The sequence below is a fragment of the Girardinichthys multiradiatus genome, chromosome 9 (assembly GCF_021462225.1).
Source record: "Girardinichthys multiradiatus isolate DD_20200921_A chromosome 9, DD_fGirMul_XY1, whole genome shotgun sequence".
Classification (NCBI taxonomy): domain Eukaryota; kingdom Metazoa; phylum Chordata; class Actinopteri; order Cyprinodontiformes; family Goodeidae; genus Girardinichthys; species Girardinichthys multiradiatus.
Window position 1 is genome coordinate 38,796,229 of NC_061802.1, and position 24,889 is coordinate 38,821,117.

General features: G+C 40.0%; 1 protein-coding gene across 6 annotated transcripts in view; it reads left to right on the forward strand.

Annotated features, from left to right (window-relative positions):
* Positions 1-928: 928 nt before the first annotated feature.
* The window catches only part of reps2 (RALBP1 associated Eps domain containing 2), a 37,359-nt gene continuing 13,398 nt past the window's right edge, over positions 929-24,889 (forward strand). For 3 of the 6 annotated variants that reach the window (XM_047374782.1, XM_047374778.1, XM_047374783.1), the window contains exons 1-15: positions 929-1,307; positions 10,532-10,655; positions 11,077-11,243; positions 15,623-15,731; positions 15,893-15,999; positions 16,114-16,255; positions 16,332-16,395; positions 18,469-18,640; positions 18,730-18,783; positions 18,998-19,076; positions 20,379-20,453; positions 20,776-20,824; positions 21,770-21,906; positions 23,056-23,117; positions 23,235-23,324. In XM_047374782.1, coding sequence (XP_047230738.1) covers positions 1,128-1,307; positions 10,532-10,655; positions 11,077-11,243; positions 15,623-15,731; positions 15,893-15,999; positions 16,114-16,255; positions 16,332-16,395; positions 18,469-18,640; positions 18,730-18,783; positions 18,998-19,076; positions 20,379-20,453; positions 20,776-20,824; positions 21,770-21,906; positions 23,056-23,117; positions 23,235-23,324 — 1,611 coding nt within the window. In that variant the 5' untranslated portion in view covers positions 929-1,127. The remainder of the gene's footprint in view (positions 1,308-10,531; positions 10,656-11,076; positions 11,244-15,622; positions 15,732-15,892; positions 16,000-16,113; positions 16,256-16,331; positions 16,396-18,468; positions 18,641-18,729; positions 18,784-18,997; positions 19,077-20,378; positions 20,454-20,775; positions 20,825-21,769; positions 21,907-23,055; positions 23,118-23,234; positions 23,325-24,889) is intronic. The other 3 variants (XM_047374780.1, XM_047374779.1, XM_047374781.1) reach the window with 3 other exon arrangements.

Consider the following 24,889-nt stretch of genomic DNA (forward strand, 5'->3'; position numbering starts at 1 on the left):
AAATTACACAGGGAGGGGCAGGAACAAAGAAAGAATTTCATTAAAATTATTTCTAAACAAACATATACAGACAGTAGATCATAAAAGTGCATGCATCCCGTTTAAGGTGCCAGATTTTGTGCAGTAAATAATTCCTAAACTTTTTCCATGTATATTGTGATCTATACTCAGCACAATTTAACTGAAAAACAAAGAAATTTGAAAAGTAAGATTAGGGTGTGCACACTAATACTTTGCTGAAGCGCTTTTTGGTTCAATTTCCCCATTCAGTCTTTACTGCTAGGAATCTACGAGTCTACCAAATATAAAGGAAAATCTATGTTTGGATTTTAGCTACCAAAAATAATTTTAGTAACCTGAAACACGAAAAGTTTTATTTTTCAGATTTTAGTTATGAAAAAACAATAAACAATTCACAGTCACAACCTAATAATGATATCCTTTACTGTCCTTTTTTTTTGTTTTGTATATTTACATAGTGAACTACATGCCAAAGATCATGCTGAAAGAATAGCTCTACCTCTGTTACAGACCACATTGTTTCAATTTGGAGAATTTTGACCTTTTTTTAGAGGTTTTGTTCATGATTACAATATTTTTTTTTTTTTTCAAAAATACACAAAAGTAAAAATCTATGGTCTATAGCCCTGTGCGGAAGAAAGGCGGATGAACAAGCCTATATGAAAAGGATTTCAATAAAAAAAAAAAAAAACATGCAAAGTCACAACAATTATGTAATTTATGTTTCCCTTCATATTTTTTGTATATCAGACTGACATACAAATGAAACATTGTGCTATTAGGAAATAATACATTTTAACAACTACAATAGCCGCAGAGCAGGAAAAAACGAGCTGTCATTTTCTGTGGTCTGTCGCCCCCATCAGGCACAGAGCGGTAGTGCTACAATCGGCCACAATAGGCGGTGGGAGGGGACAAACCTGAGCCTAGCTGGCGGTGTGTTTTCATAGGGAATCACTCTTGTTGGTACTGATTCCGTCCGCTATTTGCCAAACCCTCGTTTCCCCTGAGGTGAAAGAGAAGCCGGTACTTGGAGGAAGGATGTATTGATCTGTGTGTCTGCAGAGTGCTTCTCCATCGGATTCCTCCATGCGTCAGCCCCGGGAATGGATCAGGAATCCGCTGCGTCGTCTGGAGGCAATTTGATCTCCCTGACTGAACATGAGCAGAGGTATTACTCAGGTCTCCACGCTCTGTGCCAGGCTGACCCTCCGGGAAAGCTGTCGTCCAGCAAAGTGGCGGAGCTGTTCAAGGCGTCTCAGCTACCTCCAGAATCCCTGCATAAAGTGAGTGATATCACATGTTGTCATGAGGTGTGAGGCGCTGCGGCTGCAGCCTGCGCCCCAAACCTCACCGGTCTCACTCTGCCGCCTGTCCTCTGCTATATGATAACAAGATATGGTTTCAGCATCAATGTCTGATTTTTAGGTAAGGTGACAGAGATGCTCCACAATACTCCTGTTCCTCTGCCATACAGGAACCCAGTCTTTTATCATATCTATGCATTTGGATTGATGCTTCCTCACTGACATCAGCTGCTCCTCTCAGTTGCAGCTAGATGGCCAGGCCTTATATTTTTGCTTTAATTTGTAATGTTGAAAGGGACATACTGCATGTGTGTAGGTCTGGACTGAAGCTGCTGTTTTCCTCAGCTGTCAGTAAGAGTCAGGGCGTTTGTCCTTATTAGACCTGTTAGATTTTTGTGCAGGTACCCATACTCCCTGCAGTTTCTGACCTACAGCTTTCTATGTGAGTGAACAATCTCAGAGAACATCAGCCATGAGGAGTATTTTGTCAATGATATTATCAGGGGCTGCAAAGTTTAGAGTATTTCTTTGGGATTATGTGTGACAGACCAGGACAAACTAGAACATAATTATGAAAATGGCATGCATAAAATTTGTCACACACATAAATTTGAAAAGTTTAGGATGGCTTTATATTTAGCCCCTTTATCCCACCCCCTGAGTCAATACTTTGTAGAACCACCTTTGCAGCAGTTACAGCTGCAAATTCATTGACATATGTCTCTACTACCTTTTTGTACATTTGAAGACATCTATGACCACTTTTTGTTTTAGGTGTAGCTGACATTCTCAAAGACTAGATGGAAATGAACTCTGAGCATTTCTTTTTATACTTGCAACAAATTATTTATTGGATTTAGGTCTGGGCTTTAAACGGGCCATTGTAACCTATGAATAAGCTTTGATCTAAACCATTGTCCTGCCAGAAGGTGAACCCCCCTCCACCCCCAGTATTTTGCTAACAGGTTTTCTTCTAGGATTGCTCAACTCTGACCAGCTTCCCTGTCCCTTGCCACTCCACCATAAAACCCAATTTATGGAGCTATAATTGTCCTGTCAACAGATTCTTCCTCCTGAGCTGTGGCTTTCTGTTGGTACTCCAGAGTTACCATGGGCCTCTTGAATGATTCTCTTATTAATGCTCCCCTTTGTCCACCATGACATTTTAATTGGACAACCATGTCTTGGGAGGTTTGTAGTTGTGTCATACTGTTGGTCCATGAGATGTTCAAAGGTTGGAATTTTATTTTATAATCAAACCGTGGTTCAAATGATCCCTCAACTTTCTCCTTGAGCTGTCTACTGAGCTGTCTCATGATGCCGTTTGTTCACTGATGTTCTCTAACACACCTCTGAGGCCTTCACAGAACACCTGGATTTATACTGAGATTAAATTGCTTACTTTTTGATTCTACTATTGAGTTGACTTCTAAATGGTTGCACTGACTTTTATTTTGAGGTATCAGAGTAAAGGGGGCTAAATACAAATGCATGCAACACTTTTCAGAGTTTTTGTAAAAAGGAAATAATATTACCTATGTCTATCACTTTACAATTTTACCCTACTGTGAAGCAGTCTATCACATAAAATCCCAATATAACACCTTCATTTTTGTGGTTATAACATGACATCATCTGAAAAAGTCCAAGTGGTGTAAATACTTTCAAATCTATATAAGATCAGATAATGCCATAATTTTTTATCATTTGTAAAAAAAAAAAAAAAAAGCAAACATCTAATTTTGTATCTTAAAAGCTGAAACTGACAGATCTGCAGTTACCCCACCTTGTTTTTTTTTTTGTTTTTTTAGCATGGATATCTTGGTTTAAACGCATTACCAGATTATTTTGCTGACCTACCACAGAAACGGAAAAACATTTTCCCCAGCTCTGATGAACAACGCCACATGTTGCTGTTGTTTCATGCCATAATCTGTCCCAAAGGGCCGGCACTCCTATTGTGCGTCTGTGTGGGTGTCAGGAAGTTTGGCACTGAGCTGCGCTCGCTTCCTTCCTTTCCAGCCTGGAAAGCCGCCACCTCACGGGGATGATTGACACAGAGCCCTCTGAGCTGTTGATCAGCCCTGCTGCAGGATGCCTGCGGGATCACTCCTGGTGTCGGTGCTTTCTTCAGTGTCATCATGTCAGACAGGATCAGAGGAAGGGTTATTTCCTCCTGGCTGTTTGCGCTGAGTCAGATCTCATATTATGGTTTTAGATTCTTATGTAGTAATGTAAATAGGTTCTGATATTTGTTAAAACAAAGAACCTTTCCATCATGTCCTGCATGAGAAAAGTTCACAGTAGCCCTACACTGACCCGGCTTACTGAGGAAGGATCTTTCTGTCCAACTCATGTTTACAGCTGATAAGTAGAAAAGCATGACTCTTCCTCCTGCTGCAGGGAAACAGGCTGAAGCATGATAGATGCAGATGGACTTTGGCTCATGCTGCTGTTGACTGAGATAATTTCATTATTTTCACCTCCAATCAGACAAAGGCATCCAGAAACATATTATCAGGGGAACATGATAACATTCCCAGTGGGCAGTATTTGTGGTCAGAGGCATATTCAGGTACACTCCATTGTGTAGATTTCAAGGGTTGCCAAACCGGTCCAACCTTAGTTTTTGTGGTGTTGTCACATCAAGGTCTGGCAGTGCTGGTGTTACTGCCAGCGTTAACTCCAGTAGTCAGATCCTTTATGTTTAGAATTAAACATGTAGCTGTAAGTTTTATGCAGTCATCCAGTCCAACGATTTCCACTCTACAAGTTGGGCCTCTGCTAAGGATGCAAAGTTAAGTCTAAGGGGGGCTTCTATCTTTTTGGGAGAAACAAATGCATGAAACTAAAACCTTTCAACAGATATTTTATTAAAGACTAAGGCTAGAATGGGGCCAGGCAGTTAATCTCAAAATTATTCGTACTGCTAGCGGATTTAAGCTTCTTTTCATTTAACTTTCTTTCTAATAGGAAAGAAGACAGGCACCACTACAAAGATTATACAACCATATTATGAAAACTATTTATTGGCATTACAGCCATCAAACCCTTCCTCTCTTATTTTTTGGTGATGAGCTCCAGTTCTTTGAGGTCGGAAGGCCTCCTTGCCATCACCCTAATCTTTAGGTCCTTCCACAGATTTTCTATCTGATTTGAGTCAGGACTCTGCCTGGGCCACTCCATAACACTAATATGAAGGAGAAATGTGTTGGTCAAATTTAAAGATTACTTAAACCTAAACTTCCCTGGGTATATGAAAAATTTTATATCTACACAAAGGTAAAAACTGAAGTTGAGGAGGTTTGTTTTATGTTCTGCAACATATGCTGTTTTATACTTTGTGTGGTTGCCAATGGAAAAGCTTACTCTGAAAAGCAATTAAGCGGTAGAGCTGAATAAATAATAAAAAATGCTTCTCTCAGACTTTTAGGAAGGGCCAATACTCCAAAGCTTCAACATTTCCTCAAAGGCACAGGAGTGAAAGGTTTATTTACAAATCTAATTATTTCATAAAATTAGAATTCATTGATGAGAATTACAAGACTTTAGACTTTCAAAAACTCAGTTGTTTATTGGATGGGTTCTTCAAAACCAAATACTTTTTTGCAAACATCTCCTGGTTTTCAAAATGTTCTTTATATCCAAAAGGCCTCATTAGGTTTTCATGTAGTTGTCATAACTACTCAGATCTCGCAGATTATTTAATTGAACTTTATATTATTTTCTGGAAGTGTCGTATGACAGTTTTCTCCATTTTATTGTGGTTCTGATCCCCATTTGGACCAGGTCACTGTCCTGAAATGAGACATGTTAGGACCCCTGACCAAACCAAAGTAAATCTAAGCAGCCTTTTGTTGGTAGATTTAATTTATTAGAGAGATAAAATGTAATGTTATGCATGTAACTACTGCTCCCTGAAGGAGAGTAACGAAGTACAACAAGTGAGTATGGGATATCACTCCCTGCGTGTCCTGGCTGAAGCCACATCTAATCACGCCTCCTAGGCAAATCACGTGATGACGACAGGTGACAGGCCCCGTCTGCACTATATACCTGTCCGTCATCACTGTCATTACTCAGTTCATTAGGCGCTCTTCACCGAGCCCAGCTGAGCAGTGGGGCAGCCATGTGTTGTACTTTTACATTACTGTCCTTCAGGGAACAGTAGTTATATGCATAACATTACGTTCCCCTGCAGTTGATTCGCTCAGTACAACACATGAGTATAGGACATATATAAACGTCCCACAGAACACCCATCAAACCTGGTTCATGCACAGCATGCTAGTGCAGCACTTCAGACCCAGCAGAAAGAACTGAGTGATACACAGAAAGGTCTGTCACATCCAAACGATAAAACTGTACAAACGTGTGTGGCAAAGACCAGCTGGCTGCACACAAATTACTCATGGTCACCCCTCTAAATATGGCCCTGGAGGTCCCAACGCCCATGGTGGAGTGAGCCCTCACACCATGGGGCATTGGGAGATGTTTGCTGCTGTAAGCTCATTGCTTAGTATGTCTGGAGCATGGTGATGGAGCTCAAGGCACGAGTAGTGGTCACTTGAGCTCTGTACATTTTTTTCCAGCTGAGCGGCGGAGAATCTACAGTGCTTGGAAGGAAGCAATGTTGGACCACCTACATAATGATTTTGGAACAGGGCCAGATATGCTACCAAAGACGGTTTTATAGGCGGAATATTCACCAGTCGGGCTTTTCCAGCGCCTTCCAGGTCCAGATACTGTTCATAGCCCAGCACCGTGACATGGGTGTACAGTGGTTTGTTTCATGAAGACGTCAGCTCAGAAACAACGTCTGGGAAGATGGGCGGACGGTGCTTGACTGCGGTCGGGTCCTTATTTTCTTGCAGTAGGCTATGAGTAGACTATACTGAATTACCTTTTAATTTGGTAAGTTGTCAAAGCATGTATAAGTCCCCCTGGCAGGTATGAATTGACACATGCTTGATAAGAAATATCCTGTGGCAGACAACTCTATTTCATACCCAAAGAAGTCAGGTACACAACGTCCAAATCTACAGGGGTGTGAAATGGCAAAGATGAGTAAATGACCAGCACCCTTTTGAGTAAAACAGTTCTGTCAGGTCTTCGTATGTGTGTATTGGGATTAAGGGAGCAGAATTCTCAGGACAGGGCACATTCCTTGTACTATGATATCACCACATTGTTTCATTTTTTTTTACCACATTGAAAGATTACCCGAGTATCTATGAATAAAAGGTCTGTGCCCTATCAGAAAGTAGGTCAAGCTGGAGCCACTCCGAGCATTTAGCTTGCGAGAATCTTCATCAGAGCGGATGGAGCATCTGTATAGCAAAGTATGAGATAAAGTTAAGCTATTAGTGGGTCATTGTTGTAATACTTGAGTAACCATTGTCCTATAAACAACCTGAATTCAATTGTTCATCAAAATCAGTTTTTATCTTGATCGGCCCTGACCAGTGACTGGCCAATTGGAAACTCAAAAATAAAGGAAATTATCTTTTTCCAATCAGTGAATGCTCTATACATAAAATGCAGCACTGACAACATGTTCTGATGTGGAAGTTGTTACTGCAGCAAGTTAGCTATCATCAGTATTTGTGAGGTGTTTCAAAATAATCCTGAAAGAACTACGTAGATAGAAACCATTCACAAGATATCCAGACATGTCTGGCGTCACTTAGGCTGCAAGAGAAGCCAAGACTTTCAGCAGATAACAGGAAGGCAGAACAGAGTACAGCAAAGTTGTTCTGTTTGAACGTTTGAAGCATTTTGAAATGTTGGCAGCATTTTGGAAATGTTAGAGTTAACGTAAAAGAGTTCCATTCTCAAAGGAAAACATGTAGAGACTGCTGTTTTTGTAATGCTAGCCCTGCTAACATAAGGACAACCTAGAATTTGAACTGTGTAATCTTTTTGTCTTGTCTTTTTTTACACTCCACCAAATCAATTAATTCTGGTTACAGTCACTTCCATTGCTGCAGGTGTATAAAGTTTGGTGTAGATAAACTTGGTTTTCTCCTTTAACTATCAACACACTCCTAAACCTTGTGGAAGATGTTTACAAAATAGTTAAAGTTGCTAATGCTGGCAACAGTGGGTCCATCAACAAATGGGACCTTAAAGATCAAAAATATAATGACATCAAAGTGTAAAAGTAGACAAATACTTTTGACAACATAGTGTAGCAAAAAACCCCCATTTTACAGTGACTGCTCTCTCATATCATGGCAGCAAGGCTGAAAAGTATTTTAAATGCTGTTCTAGTATTTTCCTATCATAGTTCGGAATCAGCCAGAATTAGTATTGGCAGGTCAAGCATAAGGCAGATACACAATAGAGTGACGGGGATAAAAGCAACAAAGTGCTAGAAAATATTTAAAAGGGCAGGAGATGTGTGTTTGTGTCCAAGAGACCATGTTCTCATTCTCCTTGTAAACTCCAATGATACAGAAAGTCACCTCAGGGGTGGTGACACTGTACCTACACTAAAATGTTGGCATTTTTCCATCTGTCATGAACACATTTGCATCCTCAGGACAAATAAGAACTTGTCAGTCCAGTTTGTCAATGGAATAATCTTCTCATCAGTCCTTCTAAACAAACACAAACACTGCAGACTTGACATCCGCTGTGTGCCCCGCCTCTGACTGATTTTTGATGTCCTCTCCTGCTGAAAGCTGTTGTATAAATACAATGCAGGTCAAGTCTAATTAATCTCTCATAAGCAGTCAGAGCTTCATGTTCTCAACCAGCCCCTTCTCCTCGTTATAGGGGTAGGCTGGAGTATTAACGACACCCCAGCCATTTTACAGAAACACAAACAGTCTAAGAATATGAATACTTTAAAGTGCTTGTGTTTTAGGGAGAAAGTTAATAATTGCTAATGAAAAATGTTAATGTTGAATAGCTAGAGTTAGTCTTTCCAAAAGAGAATCAATGCACTGGAACATGCCTTTCTGTTTGTTTTAGTAATAAAAGTCATTATTATCTTGCAGAGCTACTAGAAGAATACTAGAACATTTATAGGGAAGTCTTTCATAATAACAAAAGCGACCATTATTGTTTATCAATGTGCAATAATACGGATCTGGGATAACCTGAATAAATAGAAACCATGTTTCTTTAAGTTCCTATGAATAATTAGATAATTATGGATGATGCTTTCATTAGAACACACACACACCAGTGTGACAGAGAATATTCTTCATTAAAACAAAAATACACTTTCTTTTTCAAACAAAAACTTGAATTGTTTCCTTTTTTCAATGTAATCCGAGACTTGCATGGTCTAATTAATTAGGCATGAGATCACATGTCACAACTGTAGCTTTTGTTTTGTTTGTTTAAACGGTTCTGTGAAGAAGTATTTACACCCCTACAGATTACTTTTAGTTCAGCAATTTTGACAACACTGAAATGTTTCAGATCATTAAACAAATTTTGGTATCAGACAGAGAGAACCAGGGAGAATACAAAATGCAGTTTTCAAATGATAATTTAATTTACTACCTGAAAAAAGCTATCCAAACCAATCTGTCCCTATATGAAAAAGAATACCACTTAAGTCACTTAAGTTGAACCTGCCTAACGGCCTGAAGTAGGCTAAAATATTCCTTAAAGCAACACATCATCCCCTAATCTGAATAAATTCAAAATTGAATGAAGTTAAAATAGGTATTGACTTCTATCAGCGTAGAAAAGGTTAGAAAGCTATTTGTAAGCCTTTAGGGCTCCAGTGGACCACAGTGAAGAGCCATTATCCACAAATGAAGGAAACATGGAACAGTTGTGAACCTTGCCAGGAGTGGGCAGCCTTCCAAAATTACTCCAAAAGCAACTCAACAACTAATCCAGGAGGTCACGAAAGAATCCAAAACAACATCTTAAACACTACAGGCCTCAAAGTTCATGATCCAACAGTAAGCAGCAGTCCGGGCTAAAATCGCGTCCATAGGAGAGTTCCAAGGCCAAAACCACAGCTGACCAAAAATAACATAAAAACATGTCTCAGATTTGTCAAAAACATCTTGATGATCCCAAAGAATCCTGGGAAAATATTTTATGGACTGATGAGACAAAAGCTTTCTGGATGGTGTGGGTCCCGTTATATCTGCCGTAAAACTAACCAAATTTTTCAGCAAAACATCATCATCAGAGCAGTCAAAGATGGTGGTGGTAGTGTGATAATTTTGGGCTACTTTGTATTTTCGAGACTTGGAAAATGTGTCATAGTGGATGGAACCATGAATTATGCTCTACCTGAAAATTCTTTAGGAGAATGGCGTTAAACTCAAGCCGACTATGGTTATACAGCAGGAAAATAATCCAAAGTACACCAGCAAATTGACCTCTGTAAGTCTCAAATTAATAATGTAGGTGTTGGAGTGGCCTAGTCAAAGTCTGGGTTTAAATCTGATTGAGGTGCTGTGGCATATGGCACATTAAGCAGACTGTTCAGGTTCAAATTCCGTCCCATGTGTTTGGATTAAAACAATTCTGCTAAGAAGAGTAAGCCAAATGTCCCTCACAGGGATGTAAAAGACTGACTACCAGTTATTGAAACACTTAATGATAGTGTTGCCATCAAGAGTGGCAGAACTAGTTAGGTTTACCAAGCAATTACTTTTTCTCATTGGGCCAGGATGGTTTGAGTTGCTTTTTCCCTTTGAAAACTGTATTTTGTATTTACCCAGTTATCTTTTTCTAAAACGAACATTTTTTTAATGATCTGAAACATTTACATGACAAAAAAAGGCAAAAACAAAATAAACATGCAAGGATGAAAATACTTTTCACAGCACTGTATGGGTTTGCATTTAGACATTTTAAAGACATTTAACATCAGTTTTTGTTTGTGAAATTGTTTGTCTTGAATGTCCTACATAAATCCTAAACCTTCTTTGCTCCCCTCAAAGCAGCCATTGTCCCTCTAATCATGAGAATGCCGCATAAACTGCTGCTTATCCTTTACATACCATTTGCTCTGGCTTTATTCTGATTCCAGAGGCCAACTACACCTTCATTTGATCAGGATCTAATATAATTATATACCTAAGCATACTCTGGTCCTCCGGGGTCATTGTTTTAGAAGTTTTAAACACTTTTTTATGCCATGTTTGTATTTGAGTCAGAAACTTCATGTAGATCCACTCGGCTTTTGATTTGAAATATCTTTTTATTTCTGTGTTTCCCAGGTCACCGAGGTGTGTGGAGCAAAGCACCTGGGTTACTTTGGTACAGCCCAGTTCTACATTGGCCTGAAGCTGCTAGCAGCTGTCCAGTCTGGTCTGCCCATCCACCTGGAAAGTGTAACCGGCAGTAAGTCTGTTGCTCACAGAGGAGGCGTCTTATAAGAGCAAAAGGGGATCAGGAGATTATCTTAACATGGCGGGATTTGATCTAATCTGGATGAAAGGGGAGCTGCGTGGTAAGAGCTTAGTGGCTTTGCCCTCGTTAAAATAGTGCACAATCAGTCGCACCCCGACCAGAGAGGAAATCTGTTTTCCCCACAGCACCGCAGAGCGTTATGGATTATAAGGGAAATGAATTCAGAGGCACCTCTACTCTGTTAGCTGTAGCCGACATGTTAAGACGCTCACCCTGATTCATCCTCTCAGTAAATGACTACAGTTTGGACAAAATATTAAAACAAATAATCTGTATGTACTTCAAAACCTTTGTTTTAAGTAATCTGTCATAATTATTTAAGGTTTTAAACATAGCCTAACATTGTCTTCAGCAGATATACCTCTGCCCAGATTTGCTGGGCTTAAGAATGAGCCAGAGATGCGATACACAGCAGTTCCTCCTGGCACGGACCCTCAAGGGGCTGCACCTGGTTCAGTCGCCTGGAACCCTGCAGATAGGTGTACCTTCAGACACCTGGAGGCCAACACAGACAAGAAGGTGAAGCCTGCAGGGAAAATGCTGCAATAACACAGCGTGTACTGCTGGCAACCATTTCTGATTTGTATTTCCTCTCAAGAGAAAAGGAATTTTTCCAAACACAGATAGAATTGCAGTCAACATATGACTTTAATATAATTATTGAATCATTATTGCATTACATCTTAATATTTTACAGCAGATGCTTTTGTGCCCTACTGGGTAAAAGACTATAAAGTTATAAGATGCAGTTAAGGTGAAAACATTACATACACTCACCATCAGAGGTTAATTATGGGGTTTAGGAAGGCACAATTGGACATAAAACTTTATCTAATCCACGCAGGATCAAAATTATACAAACACGCTCAAATATGTACATTTACCAGCACAAATCTTTGGTGGCATGTTTCCTGACACATTCAAGAGAAACAACAGACTTTTTTAGCTATCAACAAGATTCTGGCATAATTCTGGTAAAGTTCATTTAAATAGCTTGGTTTCCCAGGATGGACCTGGTTTTTAAGTGTAGTCTACAACTCTTTAACAACATTGAGTTTAGAAGACCCAGTTTCCTAAGGAAACTCCTTATAATACCAGCATCACCGTCCACAATGAAGAGAGTTTAACATCAGCATAGACCAAGTCATCACCCAAACTGGAAACCTTCAAGCTTGACTAAACTTTGCAGCGGCCCATATGAAGAAGCAAAATTCCTTCTGGAGAAAGGTTTTCCAGTCAGGAGGAGACAAACATTAAGCTGTCTCAAGAGTGAAGATGAGGCTTTGAAACCTCAGAGCACCGAACCAGCTGTCAAGCACGGTGGTGGTGGTGCATCAGGCTGTGGATTAATTATTTGTCAGTGGTACTGGTGCATTGCAAAAGGCAGTTGAAGGAACAACAAAGAAAAATTATCTTCAAATTGTCCTGAGCTCTAATTGCCAGATGGTTAAAATTCAGACACAACTGAGTGTTTCAAGCAGACTCTAAACCCAAACACACATAAAACTGGTTCAGGATAGAATAAAGCAAGCTAACATTTAGCTTCTGAAAGTTTATTTATATAGTGCCAATTCACAACAAATGTTGTCTCAAGGCACTTCACAAAAGTCAGGTTCATACATTCCAATTAATCCTAATCATTGAACAGTGCAGTCAGATTCAGTTATTTATTCAAATTGGATAAAAGGTTTTTCTATCTAAGGAAACCCAGCAGATTGCATCGAGTCAAAGACTTGTAGCATTCCCTCCTCCCGGATGAGCATGTAGAAACAGTGGACAGTCACTGGCGTTGACTTTGCTGCAATCCCTCATACTGAGCATGCATGTAGCGACAGTGGAGAGGAAAAACTCCCTTTTAACAGGAAGAAACCTCCAGCAGAACCAGGCTCAGTGTGAGCGGCCAACTGCCACGACCGACTGGGGGTTTGAGAGAACAGAGCAGAGAAGGAAAAAGAACACAGAAGCACTGATCCAGGAGTACTTTCTATGGGAAGGAAAAGTAAATGTTAATGGATGTAGCTTCTTTAGTCGTTTCATCTAGAAAGAAAGAACAGATACACTCTGAGCCAGTTTTCAAGGTTAGAGTCTGAAAGAGAGCACATAGAGTTAGTCACAGTAGAAGCTCAGTCAGTAGCTATGTCTAGGAGAGAGAAAGGGTTAACCCTCCTATTGTCCTCGGGTCAAAATGACCCGCCACTGTGTTAAAACCCCCCAAAAAATCCACTAAATGCAATTTTTTTCACTTGAAATTTTATGACTTTTCCTAGATTGGCCCCAACAATAGAAAAAGTGAAATGTTGCTTTTATTCACATTTCCATATAAACTGTACAAAAAAAGGTACAAAGGTGGTCTTCGGGTCAAAATGACCCATGAGACAAATAGAGTTGAAATCAAGGTCACAGAGCTATTTACAAACAACAGAATGTTACAATGTTTTAGATAAGTCTCAGATCAATCATTAGCAGAAGTAAACAAGGCAAATCAGGTGGTGTTCTCGCAGGCTTCAGAAGACCACCTGTTTATTTCCAGAGGTTATAAAGGTGCTGCAGATAACAGGACTCCGAATTCTGTCTTTGCTGAAGCCATGAGTGTGCGTTATACTGCTGAAGACGCTGTAGAGCTGATTTTCTCAGATGTCCAGCAAGACAACTCTGATTCAGAAGAGGAAGTGGAGGATGTATCCGAAGAAGAAGATGGGGAGGAATACAATCCAGAGCATGATGAATCATCTTCAGAAGAAGAAAACCCTGAAGCTGAAAGAGAGACTTTCCTTTCAAAAAATGGCAAAATAACATGGTCCTCAGCAGCATATGACCAACACAGCAGGCATGCAGAACAAAACATCATAAAGATGACCCCGGGACCCACAAGATATGCCGTTTCTCATGCCCATGACATTGTCTCTACATTCTACCTGTTTATCACACCAGCAATAGAAAAAATAATCCTGGGGATGACAAATCTGGAGGGTTTTCGCAAATATGGAGACAGCTGGAAAAAGATGGATGAGATTGACCTGCAGGCCTACTTAGGGCTGCTAATCTTAGCAGGTGTATACAGGTCCCGAGGTGAGACTGCAGCTAGTCTATGGGATGCTGAGAGTGGGAGGCCAATTTTCCGAGCCACAATGCCACTCAAACTCTTTCACACCTACTCAAGACTGCTACGATTTGATGACCGTGAATCAAGATCAGCAAGACGTGTGACAAGAAGGGGAAGATCACCATGGTTGGTACAGTTCGAAAGAATAAGCCTGAGCTCCCACCTGCACTGCTTGCGTCAAAGGAGAGAGAGGTCTTCTCCTCAAAGTTTGCCTTCACGCCCAACACCACTCTAGTTTCCTACCTCCCAAAGAAAAACAACAATGTATTTCTGAGCACACTGCACACAGACGGTGACATTAGCGATCGTGAGGACAGGAAGTCAATCTTAATCCTAGACTACAACTGCAACAAAGGAGGTGTGGACAACCTGGATAAGGTGATTGGAACATATAGCTGCAGAAGAATGACTGCCCGCTGGCCCCTGGTCATCTTCCACAACATCATTGATGTTTCCTCCTACAATGCCTTTGTGATTTGGAGAGAGATCAACCCAACCTGGATGTCTCATAAGCAGAACAAGGGGAGGTTGTTCCTGGAGCAGCTAGGAAAGGCACTTGTAACTTCACTCATTGAAAGAAGGAAGCATGTCCCCCGCACAGAACCCTCAGCAGCAGTTGTGAAAGCTATTCCGGAGTGCAGGAGCTCCTGATCAACCTGAGGATCCATCCACCACAGCCACTTCCCCAGCTAGGGCAAGTAAGAGGAAGAGATGTCAGTTCTGCCCTCAAAAAAAGGACTGTAAAACACATACTGTGTGCTGCAGGTGTAAGAAATATATCTGCAAGGGCTGTGCACTTTTATACTACCCTACATGTGCTAATTAGTTGAATGGGTTATGTTATTTTTCATATTTTTGTATTGTACATTGTCTTAAATTGTTCACTGGAGAACAAAAATGAAACTGAGTCATTGGGATGAATACAAATGTATTCAAAACTGCTTTTTGCAAATTTTTTTCCTTTTCTTAAGCTATAGAAATTCAAATGAAGAGGGAAAACTCAAATATTCACAAATTTTGAGCTCAATGACGATATGCAAGATGGACCTTGGTGTTTAAAATTCAATTAGGCTGCTTATATTGGGGGTTTAGTGAAGACGGGTCATTTTGACCCGGAGGACACAGGGTGTATACAGAAAATGAGGACAACAGGAGGGTTGACAGGGCCATGTGGATCATTGGTAGAAGGTGAGCATTAAGTTGTTGCCAGCAGAAGCTTGGACGATGTCCACCTCCAGAAAGGTGTCACAGGTAGACACAGTCAGGCCAGGTGTAGCTTCTTGGAAGAGAAAAAAGAGAGAACATAAAGTTAAAAACTAAAATAACAGCAAATAATGCAAAATTGGAGAGTAGTGTGAGAATGTAGCGAAGAGGGTGAAAGTGGTCATTATGTCCTCCAGCAGTCCAAGTCTACAGCATCATAACTACAGAGATAGCTCAGGATAACCTAAGCCACTAACTATAAGCTTTATCAAAAAGGAAAGTTTTAAGCCTAGCCTTAAAAGTAGACAGGGTGTCTGCCTCACGGACTAAAACTGGCAGCTGGTTCCACAGGAGAGGAGCCTGATAACTCAAGGATCTGCCTCCCATTCTACTTCCAGAGACTCTAGGAACCACCAGTAAACCTGCAGTCTGAGAACAAAGAATAAGAATAAAGACAAACCATTGAATGAGAAGTTGTGACTGGTAGTTTATATATCCATATTTTGTGCCTTTAAAAAATATCCTAAAGTTGAAGCATAAGATTGGAATCTTGATTCTGTTTTTTGTGTGATGGATACCTCTGTGTCTGAAGGAGTCTTGGTCCCCGCCTCGATCCCCATGCAGCTCACCCTCTCGCTCTCCTCTGAGTTATCGCAGCTACCCGTACTCAAAGCAGAGAAATGGCGTGGACACACAGATTTGTAAGAAAGTTTTGGATTTTCCATTACATTTTCTTTTTCTTAAATTTTTTTTTACCCAATTTAGCTTATTTATGCTTACTTGTGAATGATCTGTAGGCAACCATTACGTGTCAGTTTTAGGCTTCTACCCACCAGCGTTGTTTTTCTGTCCTGTACGGCAGCTTATGACAGCAAACGTTCCTCTCAGCCGATCGTTCAGCTGGAGCAGCACTTCTCGCCCAGCCATTATGTAAGAAAACTCACTGTGGAGCATCCAAGCATGGCTCAGGTACAGTCAGGTGTTTTTTTTTTTCCCTTTTTTAAAAAGTATTATAACCTAAAAGCACTATATATATATATATATATATATATATATATAATATATTGTTATACATCTGCTTAGGCTTCTTCTGTAGAGAGGCTCAATCAGCAGGTCACGGTGAACCATTCTGACGATGACCCCTGGAGGATCACAGCAGAACAGCTGGAGTATTACACAAATCAATTTAAAACCCTCCAACCTGACCTGGGGGCTCTCATCTTAGGTATGGACTCCCCAACTCTAGTTTTTGTCTAAAAAGACTTTTATGAAACTTAAATGTCTCTGTTTGCTGTTTCCAGGAGCCGTAGCAAAGAACTTCTTCACTAAATCCAAGCTCCCAATACCAGAGCTCTCCTACATTTGGTAAGTGCTGACTCAGTGTGATGTCTCTCCTTGTTCTCCGCTGAGGTCATGTTGGTGGCCTTCAGCTGAGTGTGGCCCACAGAGAGTAAACGCGACAGGAATTCCACTTATGCCCCTCAGACCTACTTCGATATGGCTGTCCACTTAAAGTGACAAGTCAGACAAGGAGAGAATTAATCAGAGAAGCAGCTAAGAAGCCCATGGTTACTGTGGAGGAGCTGCAAAGATCAGCATCTTAAGGCCACTAGACAACTATGAGTTTTGTACAATTGAAACAAATCTTTATGCTACACTCCTAAAATTGGGGTCTTTAAGGAAGTGTGGCAAGAAGAACGTCACTGTTGACAGGAAGCGTTAAGAAGTCACTTTAACAGTTTACCACCAGCAATGTAGAGGTACACATCAAACATTTGGAGGAAGATGCTCAGGGCAAATTAGAGACAAAAGTTGAGAACTGCAAATCACCCTGAGCACACCAACCCCATGGTGAAACATAATGTTGGCAGCATAATGCTGTGTGATTGCACTTCTTCCTCCGGGACAGATACGCTGGAACAGGGGGCGATGCTAGAGAAAAAGCTGTTAGAAGCTTCAAAAGACGATTTGGGTGGAGGTTCATTTTCTTAGCAGGATGACCTCTTGACTGACATTCTGCATCCAATCTGACTGAGCTTCAGCAGAGGTAAGGGCAAAAATTTCAGTCTGGATGCACAAAGGAGGTGGGGACTGCAATAACAAAATGTCAAAAAGTCTATTTTATTTTATTTATATATAACTGGAAAGCAAAAAATCAATACTGGAAACAATTCCCAAGTTGTAGTCCCATCCTTCTTTACCGCTTAGTTGATTTGATCCAAGCTGGCTTTTTAATCAGCATATCACTTACAAAGTGAAAAAGGGCTTTACGAGATCCGAACTCAGGATTTCCAACACTAAAATAGAGACTTTTCAATTCAATTCAAAAATACTTTATTTATCCAAAAGGGAAATTCAATGCTGTTGTAGCCTGGAGGTTTCTTCAAAGAGCCGTAGTAGATGCTGATGGCTGTGGGCAGGAAGGATCTCCTGTCTGTCTCACAGCAGATCGGAAGAAGCCTTAGACTGAAGACACTCTGTTGTTGTACAACAGTCTCATGAAGAGGATGCTCAGGGTTCTCCATAAAGTTCTTCATTTTAGAAGGAATCCTTCTTTGCACAATGATCTCCAGAGGTTCTAGTTGAGTTCTCAGAACAGAGCCAGCCTGCTTTATAAGCTTGTTGAGCTTTTTTAAGTCCCTGGCTCTGGTGCTGCTACCCCAGAAGATGATGGCAGAAGAGATCACACTCTCCACAACAGACTCATAGAAGATATGCAACATCTTGCTGAAAAGCACCTAAGCTTCCTCAAGAAGTCTACTCTGTCCCTTGTTGTAGATGGCTTCACAGTTGCATCTCCAAGCCAGTCTGTTGTTGAGGTGAACACTGAGGTATTTATACTCGTCCCCTACCTCCACTTCTTTTCCCATAATGGAAATAGTGTTTGACCTATTCCTGTTTTTCTTAAAATCTGCAATAATCTCCTTTCTTTTATTCACATTCAAGATCACATTCAGCTCCCTGTACTCTGCTTCTTGTCCATTTCTGATACACCATATGACTGCAGTCTTCTGAGTATTTCTGCAGATGGCAGGAGTCTGTCTTGTACTGGAAGTCTGATGTGTACAGCCAGAGTATCGGTTATATAAAAACTACGAAAAATGACCACACCATTTCCTGGTCTCTAATTAAGGGTAATTTAAGGTCCTTGTAATAAGGATGAACTTTCTTTGATATACTTTTTAAATAGGAAACAAATTCCAGAGCACAATTCTGTGATAAACTGTAAACTTAACTGGCCACCAGCTCAATGTTTTGCACATCAGCTAAAAACCGAAATCTGTTTCTTCAAAAGTAAACTTTTATCATATTTCTGTACTTTAATCTTGCAAAGAGGTCTCCCCCTTAAATGTATCCTCAATATCTCTTTCAAGAGTACAAGATAATTAAAAGTGTTCCTAATTTTTTCAAGCATTTTTGTTCTGTATTATTCTTAAGGGAGCTGAGTGATGTGGATCGGGATGGAGCGCTGACGTTCACTGAGTTCTGCATTGCCTTTCACCTGATTGTTGCTCGGAAGAATGGTTACCCCTTGCCAGACAGGCTCCCTCCGACTCTGCAGCTGGGGTTCACACAGTATGAAGAGGAGCAGATACCTGATACTGCTGAGGTAGGGAAGATACCTGCAACATTTGTGTCTCAGGCTGTGCTTAAGTCTACCTTCTGAATAAAGTTCTTTAAACTTTACTTTGACTGCAGAGTTCAGAGCCTTTGATTGTCTTTGAGGATACAGTACCAAGGCACTGTCAGGTGGTAAGACTAATCCTCAGATGGTTTTTAAGAATGCTGATTTTAAACACGGCCGGTAGAGGGCACTAGCAAGCTAAGACAAGACATTCTGAGCCAAGGCTACAGCATGGTGGCTCTAATGAGAAACCTTTAGTTCCTGAAATGCTCTGCACCCACAGAAAATGTATCAGTGTTGTCAGGTAGTGATGGTGCCATATCTGTCCTGTTCTTTGTTAAGGATCCAAGCAGTATAGGGAGGCTTGAACCAAAATTGGCCTCAAGGAAACAAGATTTGCAAGAAGAATCCCTTAAGCAAGGTAAATATTATGGAAACATTTCACTTTTTCAAATTCAGCACAGAAATATCAGAATCAGCTTTATTGGCCAAGATTGTGTGTGCAAATAAGGAATTTATTCTGCCTTTTGAAATTTGACTTGCCACTTTGCTTTCAATCTACAAACCATTTCAATATGTAACTTTAAGGGGTAACAAAAACAGAGAAATATGTATATATACAGTGTTTTCACAAGAGAAGAAAACAAGGTTAAATTAGTGCAAATGTGCACAGTATTGATCTGGGGTCTGCAGAAATGTTAGGTGCCCGTTTCCTAGACCAGAACATGTCCTGTGTGGAGGGAAAGTTTAGTCCTGATGAGCCTCTCTACCGACCTGATTGTTCATTGCAGTCTGGTCCTGTCATGTTTTGTGGCTGAGCCAAACCACAAAGTAATTTAAGTGCACAAAAGAGACTTTATAAAAAAATAAAAAATTCATAAAAATTATTTTATTGTAAAATCAGATGTTAAAGTGATCCAATTTATTGAATTAACTGTGCACGCTTATAAAATCAGAACTTTTCTCCACTTTTTATTTTAATTTCAAGTTTTACAAGAGAATAGTTTACTTGCACTAATATTTTGTTAAATGTCCTCCTGGACCTGTTAACCATCCCGGCTGCCCGATCATTGATAATGAATGGATAAATAAATGTCCCTTAGCAATTCCCAGAGAAAATACACACTTTATAAAGCCATTAACAAGCTCCTGGTTTAATTTTTGGTGAATATTTTTAACACAGGCCATCAATCTTCTGTACACTTTGGAGCAACCACTTTCAAGAAGCTCAATGATAGCCTGCCTAATCCATTCAAATACCAGGTTTGATGTGTGTTGTTTTCCAAAAGTTTCCAAGTTAAACAGGAAATTAAAAATGCGGGCCATGATAGCCAGCATGTTTGATTGAGTTCTATAATTTCTGATAAATGGAGCACTCAGATGCACAAGGACCTGCCAGGACCTTGCAGATTGCTACAAAAAGCATGTGGTGTCTCTGCCATTTGCTAAGAAACATTTATCTAAATATTGGTGGGACTTTATGTAAAATATTCAGCCTAAGTAGATTTGAAAATGTGTTTTAAAAACCATTGAAGCTGTGTGTTTTAATATCCGTTCACCTTAAACAACGAATGGTTCTAAAAAATCAAAAATTATTGACTCATGTATGTAAACTTCTGACTGACACTATAAGGTACACAGTGTGCACATATTACTGTGTAGGCCATACCTTCATTTTCTCATTGAACTTATTAAGGTTTTGTATGTCTCACTGTGCCTGCAGACACAAGTGTGAAACGTTTGGCCTCATCTCGAGTGAAACCCACTCTGCAGCTGGGAGCTTTTCCTGAGAAACCTGGTAACAATGACATGCTGGAGGTCTCACACAGACCGACTCATGACTTACCAAGAATACTCCACCACTCTCACAGCTTTGACTGAATCTTTTGAGTCTTTTCTGTGTTTTGTCCCTTTTCTTCTAATTGTAAAGCATGCTTTTCTCAGTACAAAAGCTTTTTGCAGGTCCACCTTATGTTGGATCTTATGTTCAATGTTGATTGAGCTGCCTCACCCAATTGATGGCTTGTGGCTAAAGGGAAGTAACTGCTTCTCATTAGCAACCACCGAAACAAAACTGAAAGTCTCACCGCTGTTTTTCTGTTCCATGTCCCTTCCATCAGTGCCACATCAGGATCTAGACCCACAGATGAGGGCAAAAACAAGACAAAGGTAAAGAATTGGTCCTGCTCTTCAAAATAAATATTACTATATGCCTTGCAAAATTATTCGTACACCTTGAGCCATTTCAAATTTTTTCAGGTTGCAACCATAACCTTGAATGGACTTTATTGGGATTTCATGTGCTTGACCAACATGACGTACTACATTATTTTGAGGAAAATGATAGGTTTTCAAAATGTCTCAAAATGTAATCCAAAATGTGTGGCATGTATTCATGTTCAGCCCCTTTTACTCTGATACACCTAAATCAAACTCAGGCCCTTGGTTAATCTGGAGGAGCTGTATAGATCAACAGCTCAGGTGGAAGAATCTGTGTAGAGCACAATTATTATTCCTGCACTCCACAGGTGGTAAATGGACTGTACTTGTATAGTTCTTTTCTATTAGTACTGACCACTTAAAGAGGATATAACAATGCAGTTAATATCACGAGTAACAATAAGCTACTTAGAAGGCAGGCCAATAGTCAGAGGCGACATGGATGTAGAGATGGGGTGCAGGCATAGAGAGAAGTGCAGTAGAGGGGGTAGGGAATGTGCTAGGGTAGGTCTATGGGTCACGCACTTCACCCTTATTCCATCAGCACTGCGCCCCCCAAGAAAACATTCTGTTGCTAATTTTAGTCTTTGCAGACAACAGATCCAATATTTAAACTGAATTCAGTTTTCACTAAATATGGGAAACATTCTGTTAAATCACCTTTTTACTAATTACATTTTGTACAACTTTGAGAGCACAGTCTGTGGAGTTAAAAGATTATTTAGTCCAATCTAAAGACTTTTTTAACAGTATTGGTCAGACTATTAAAGTGTTTACATTGCTGCATGAATCAAGCTTGTTCATGGTCAGTTTTTGTGTGTTTTTAACGATACAGCTATGCGTTTACTCATTGTCCAGCGTTGTATTCGTTCAACTGTGTGACTTCCCCTCCAGGTCATACTCCAGCACTTCCATTGAAGATGCCATAAAGAAGGCAGAGGAACCACCAACCCCTCCGCCTCGCCCTCAGAAAACCCACTCCAGGGCCTCCTCGCTGGACCTAAACAAGCTCTTCCAGCAGGGGGCTCCAGGTACGACCCACAACCTCAGCTACACCTGACTCCACCCATTATATGCATCCTCGAACACAGTGATTCCCAGCCAGGGGTACTCGTTCCCTTATTGGTACATGAGCACATTGCAGGGGGTACATGGAAAGATATTGGAAATAAAATATAATATTTTATTTCCAAGATGAAGAGAAAATATCAACAATTGGTAGGGATAATTCTTGGATGTGTGATGCTATATTAGCACCCAGGTGCAAAATACACCAAGCTTTTATCAACCAGAAGAGCACAAAAGGCACAATAAAACAACTATAGGTGGGAAATACTAGAGCAGGGTGTCATTGCAGTTCACCTGCACAATGCTCCGCTACCAGGAGAGAGAGAGACAAAAGTAACAGCTGTTTCCACTCTTCCTCCAGATCTTTTAAAGCCTATCAAAGATGAGCAAGCTCAGGTGTCTTGTTCAAACTCAGTTAAATGATGAAAACACAGTAAAACTGATATAATGAGCCTGAATATTACTTTGTTTAGTGTTCTGTTCCTGATTTTTTAAATGTTTTTTTATTGGGGACTTATTCAAAACATCTACAGTTTTTGTTATAACAAACAGGTTTATTATTTATCTTGGTTTTGTATTTATTCAGATTACTTATTCACTTTCAATTCAATTCAGTTTCAATTCAGTTTATTTATATAGCGCCAATTCACAACACGTCGTCTCAAGGCATTTCACAAAAGTCAGGTACATACATTCCAATTAATCCTAATCATTGAACAGTGCAGTCAGATTCAGTTATTTATTCAAATTGGATAAAAAGTTTTTCTATCTAAGGAAACCCAGCAGATTGCATCCAGTCAGTGACTTGCAGCATTCCCATGGTATAACAAAATGGCTCAGGGGGTACACAAGTCCAAAAAGGTTGGGAACCACTGCTCTAACACATGGAAGGTGAAGCAACTCTGTGCAGTAGTGCGACCAACTTATCAGCTTTTGTTCACATATGTCTTTTCAAAGGGGACAAAAGCAGAAACAGGGTTTTACTGCTCACATAAGTGGAAGTCAGGTTCTGAATATTAAATACCTATTTGATTTTAGTCCTTTTAAGAGTGATACCTTTCTACTGGGAGCAAACACCTTGAATGAGAAACTGTACTTTTCTTGGATTTCAGCAGTGAAAAGCGGATGGCTGCTGCCTCCTCCAGCTCTCCCTCCCCGGCCATCAACCTCACAGGTTAGTTCCTCCATGCTAACATGCTCCTATGTTAACTAAAAAAGCCTTTACCGTTCCCGTCTATTATTATGAAGGGAGAATATTTCTTTCATGAGAACATTACGTCTCTCTTTTCAGGTTCCTCATTTTCTAGACGTTTCAGAGCTAGCCTCCCAGAGTAAAGTGAAGCAACCAAACTTTGCTGACTTCAGTCACTTCAAAGAAGAGGTGAGTTTTGCACTTGATTTCCTACAGACTGCATTTCTCCATGAGCCAAATTGGGTTTTGTTTAAATGTAGCAACCGGAATCTAGGACTCAGTTCAAGCAAAAAACAGCACTGAGCTAAACTACATCACCCTCTTTCAGCAAGGTTGCCTGTCTGACTGCCTGAATATTTGCTATCTGTTCTGTAAAACCAATTGATAAATATTAAATGTATTCATCCTCAACACCGATGAATGTCTAATATATGATCAGCTGCTTCTGTTTTTTTATTATTTCACATATTTTAAACTTTAAACATAAATGAAATAATCTCTCCACAACCCCAGCACAAAAAAACATCAGGAGACACTAAAATACTGCAACAAATAAGTTATATTGTACCCACCCGAGATTCAGGCTATCTGACATGATCAAAACTGGCTTCATAAATTTCTTCAGTAAAAAGGAAATGAATAACCCAAGATAGTTTTTCCCTCAGGTCAAATGGTGAGCATAGCCTCATCTATTTATCCCTTTCATTCTGTTTTCCATCATTTCCCAGATTTTTCCCATTATAAACCATACAGTATGTGGTCTTGTAGATGTACTCCCCCTCTGTTTGTTTAATTTAATTCTGACTTTTTTTAGTTCCCATAGGGAAGGCTTTTCTTCACCGCCGTACATCTGATGTTTAACTTCATGAAAACCAGCCACAGCAGATTATCCCAGAGATATCTGTACGCTATATGTATATTTTTCACTTAGAAAGATAAACTGTGATCCAAGCCAGCCCATAAATCCTCAGAGGGACGTTTAGTTCACGAGCGATGTGTAGGTGCCGTTAGGATGAATTCCTGAAGGAAAAATATGTGGAAACAGGCAGTTAAATCAATGGTGCTGATAAGTTTACAGCCTCGCGTTTGTTCAAACAAAAAAAAAAAATATATATATATATATATCACTCTTTAAAGTGACCTCAGCATGTTTAGTATATAGACCCTACATTTCAGAGCCAGTAGGACAAGGCCAATTAGGACTCACAGTTGTAATGTCAACTTTTTATATTTTTTTTAACTGCCTAAGATCAACAACAATGTAGCCATTTAGCCTTGCAGTAGTATTTATACCCTTTGAATCTTTCCACACATTGTTTTCACAAACATTTGGGGGATTTTGTGTGACAAACCAACATGAAGCAGTGCATTATTTTGAGGTGGAAGGAAAATGATACATGATTTTTAAAATTTTTCACAAGGGAAAATTCAAAAAGTGTAGCAAACAATTGTAATCCCCCCTTTCCCTGCTACAAAGACTTTGTAGAAATAGCTTTTGCTGCAGTTACAGCTCAAGTCTTAACAATTGAATTTAGGTCTGTACTTTGACTATGCCTTTCTAACACGATTATGCCCTGATCTGAATCGGGGATCTCCAACCCCAATCTTCAAGAGGTACTTTCTGGTAACTTTTAATTGCAACTCCACTCCAATCAACTCTGAATCAAAGTACCTCTCAGAGTACCTCTTGTTCTGCAGAGCCCTGATAATGAGCCGTTCATTAGATTCAGGTGTGTCGGAACTGGTTGCATGTG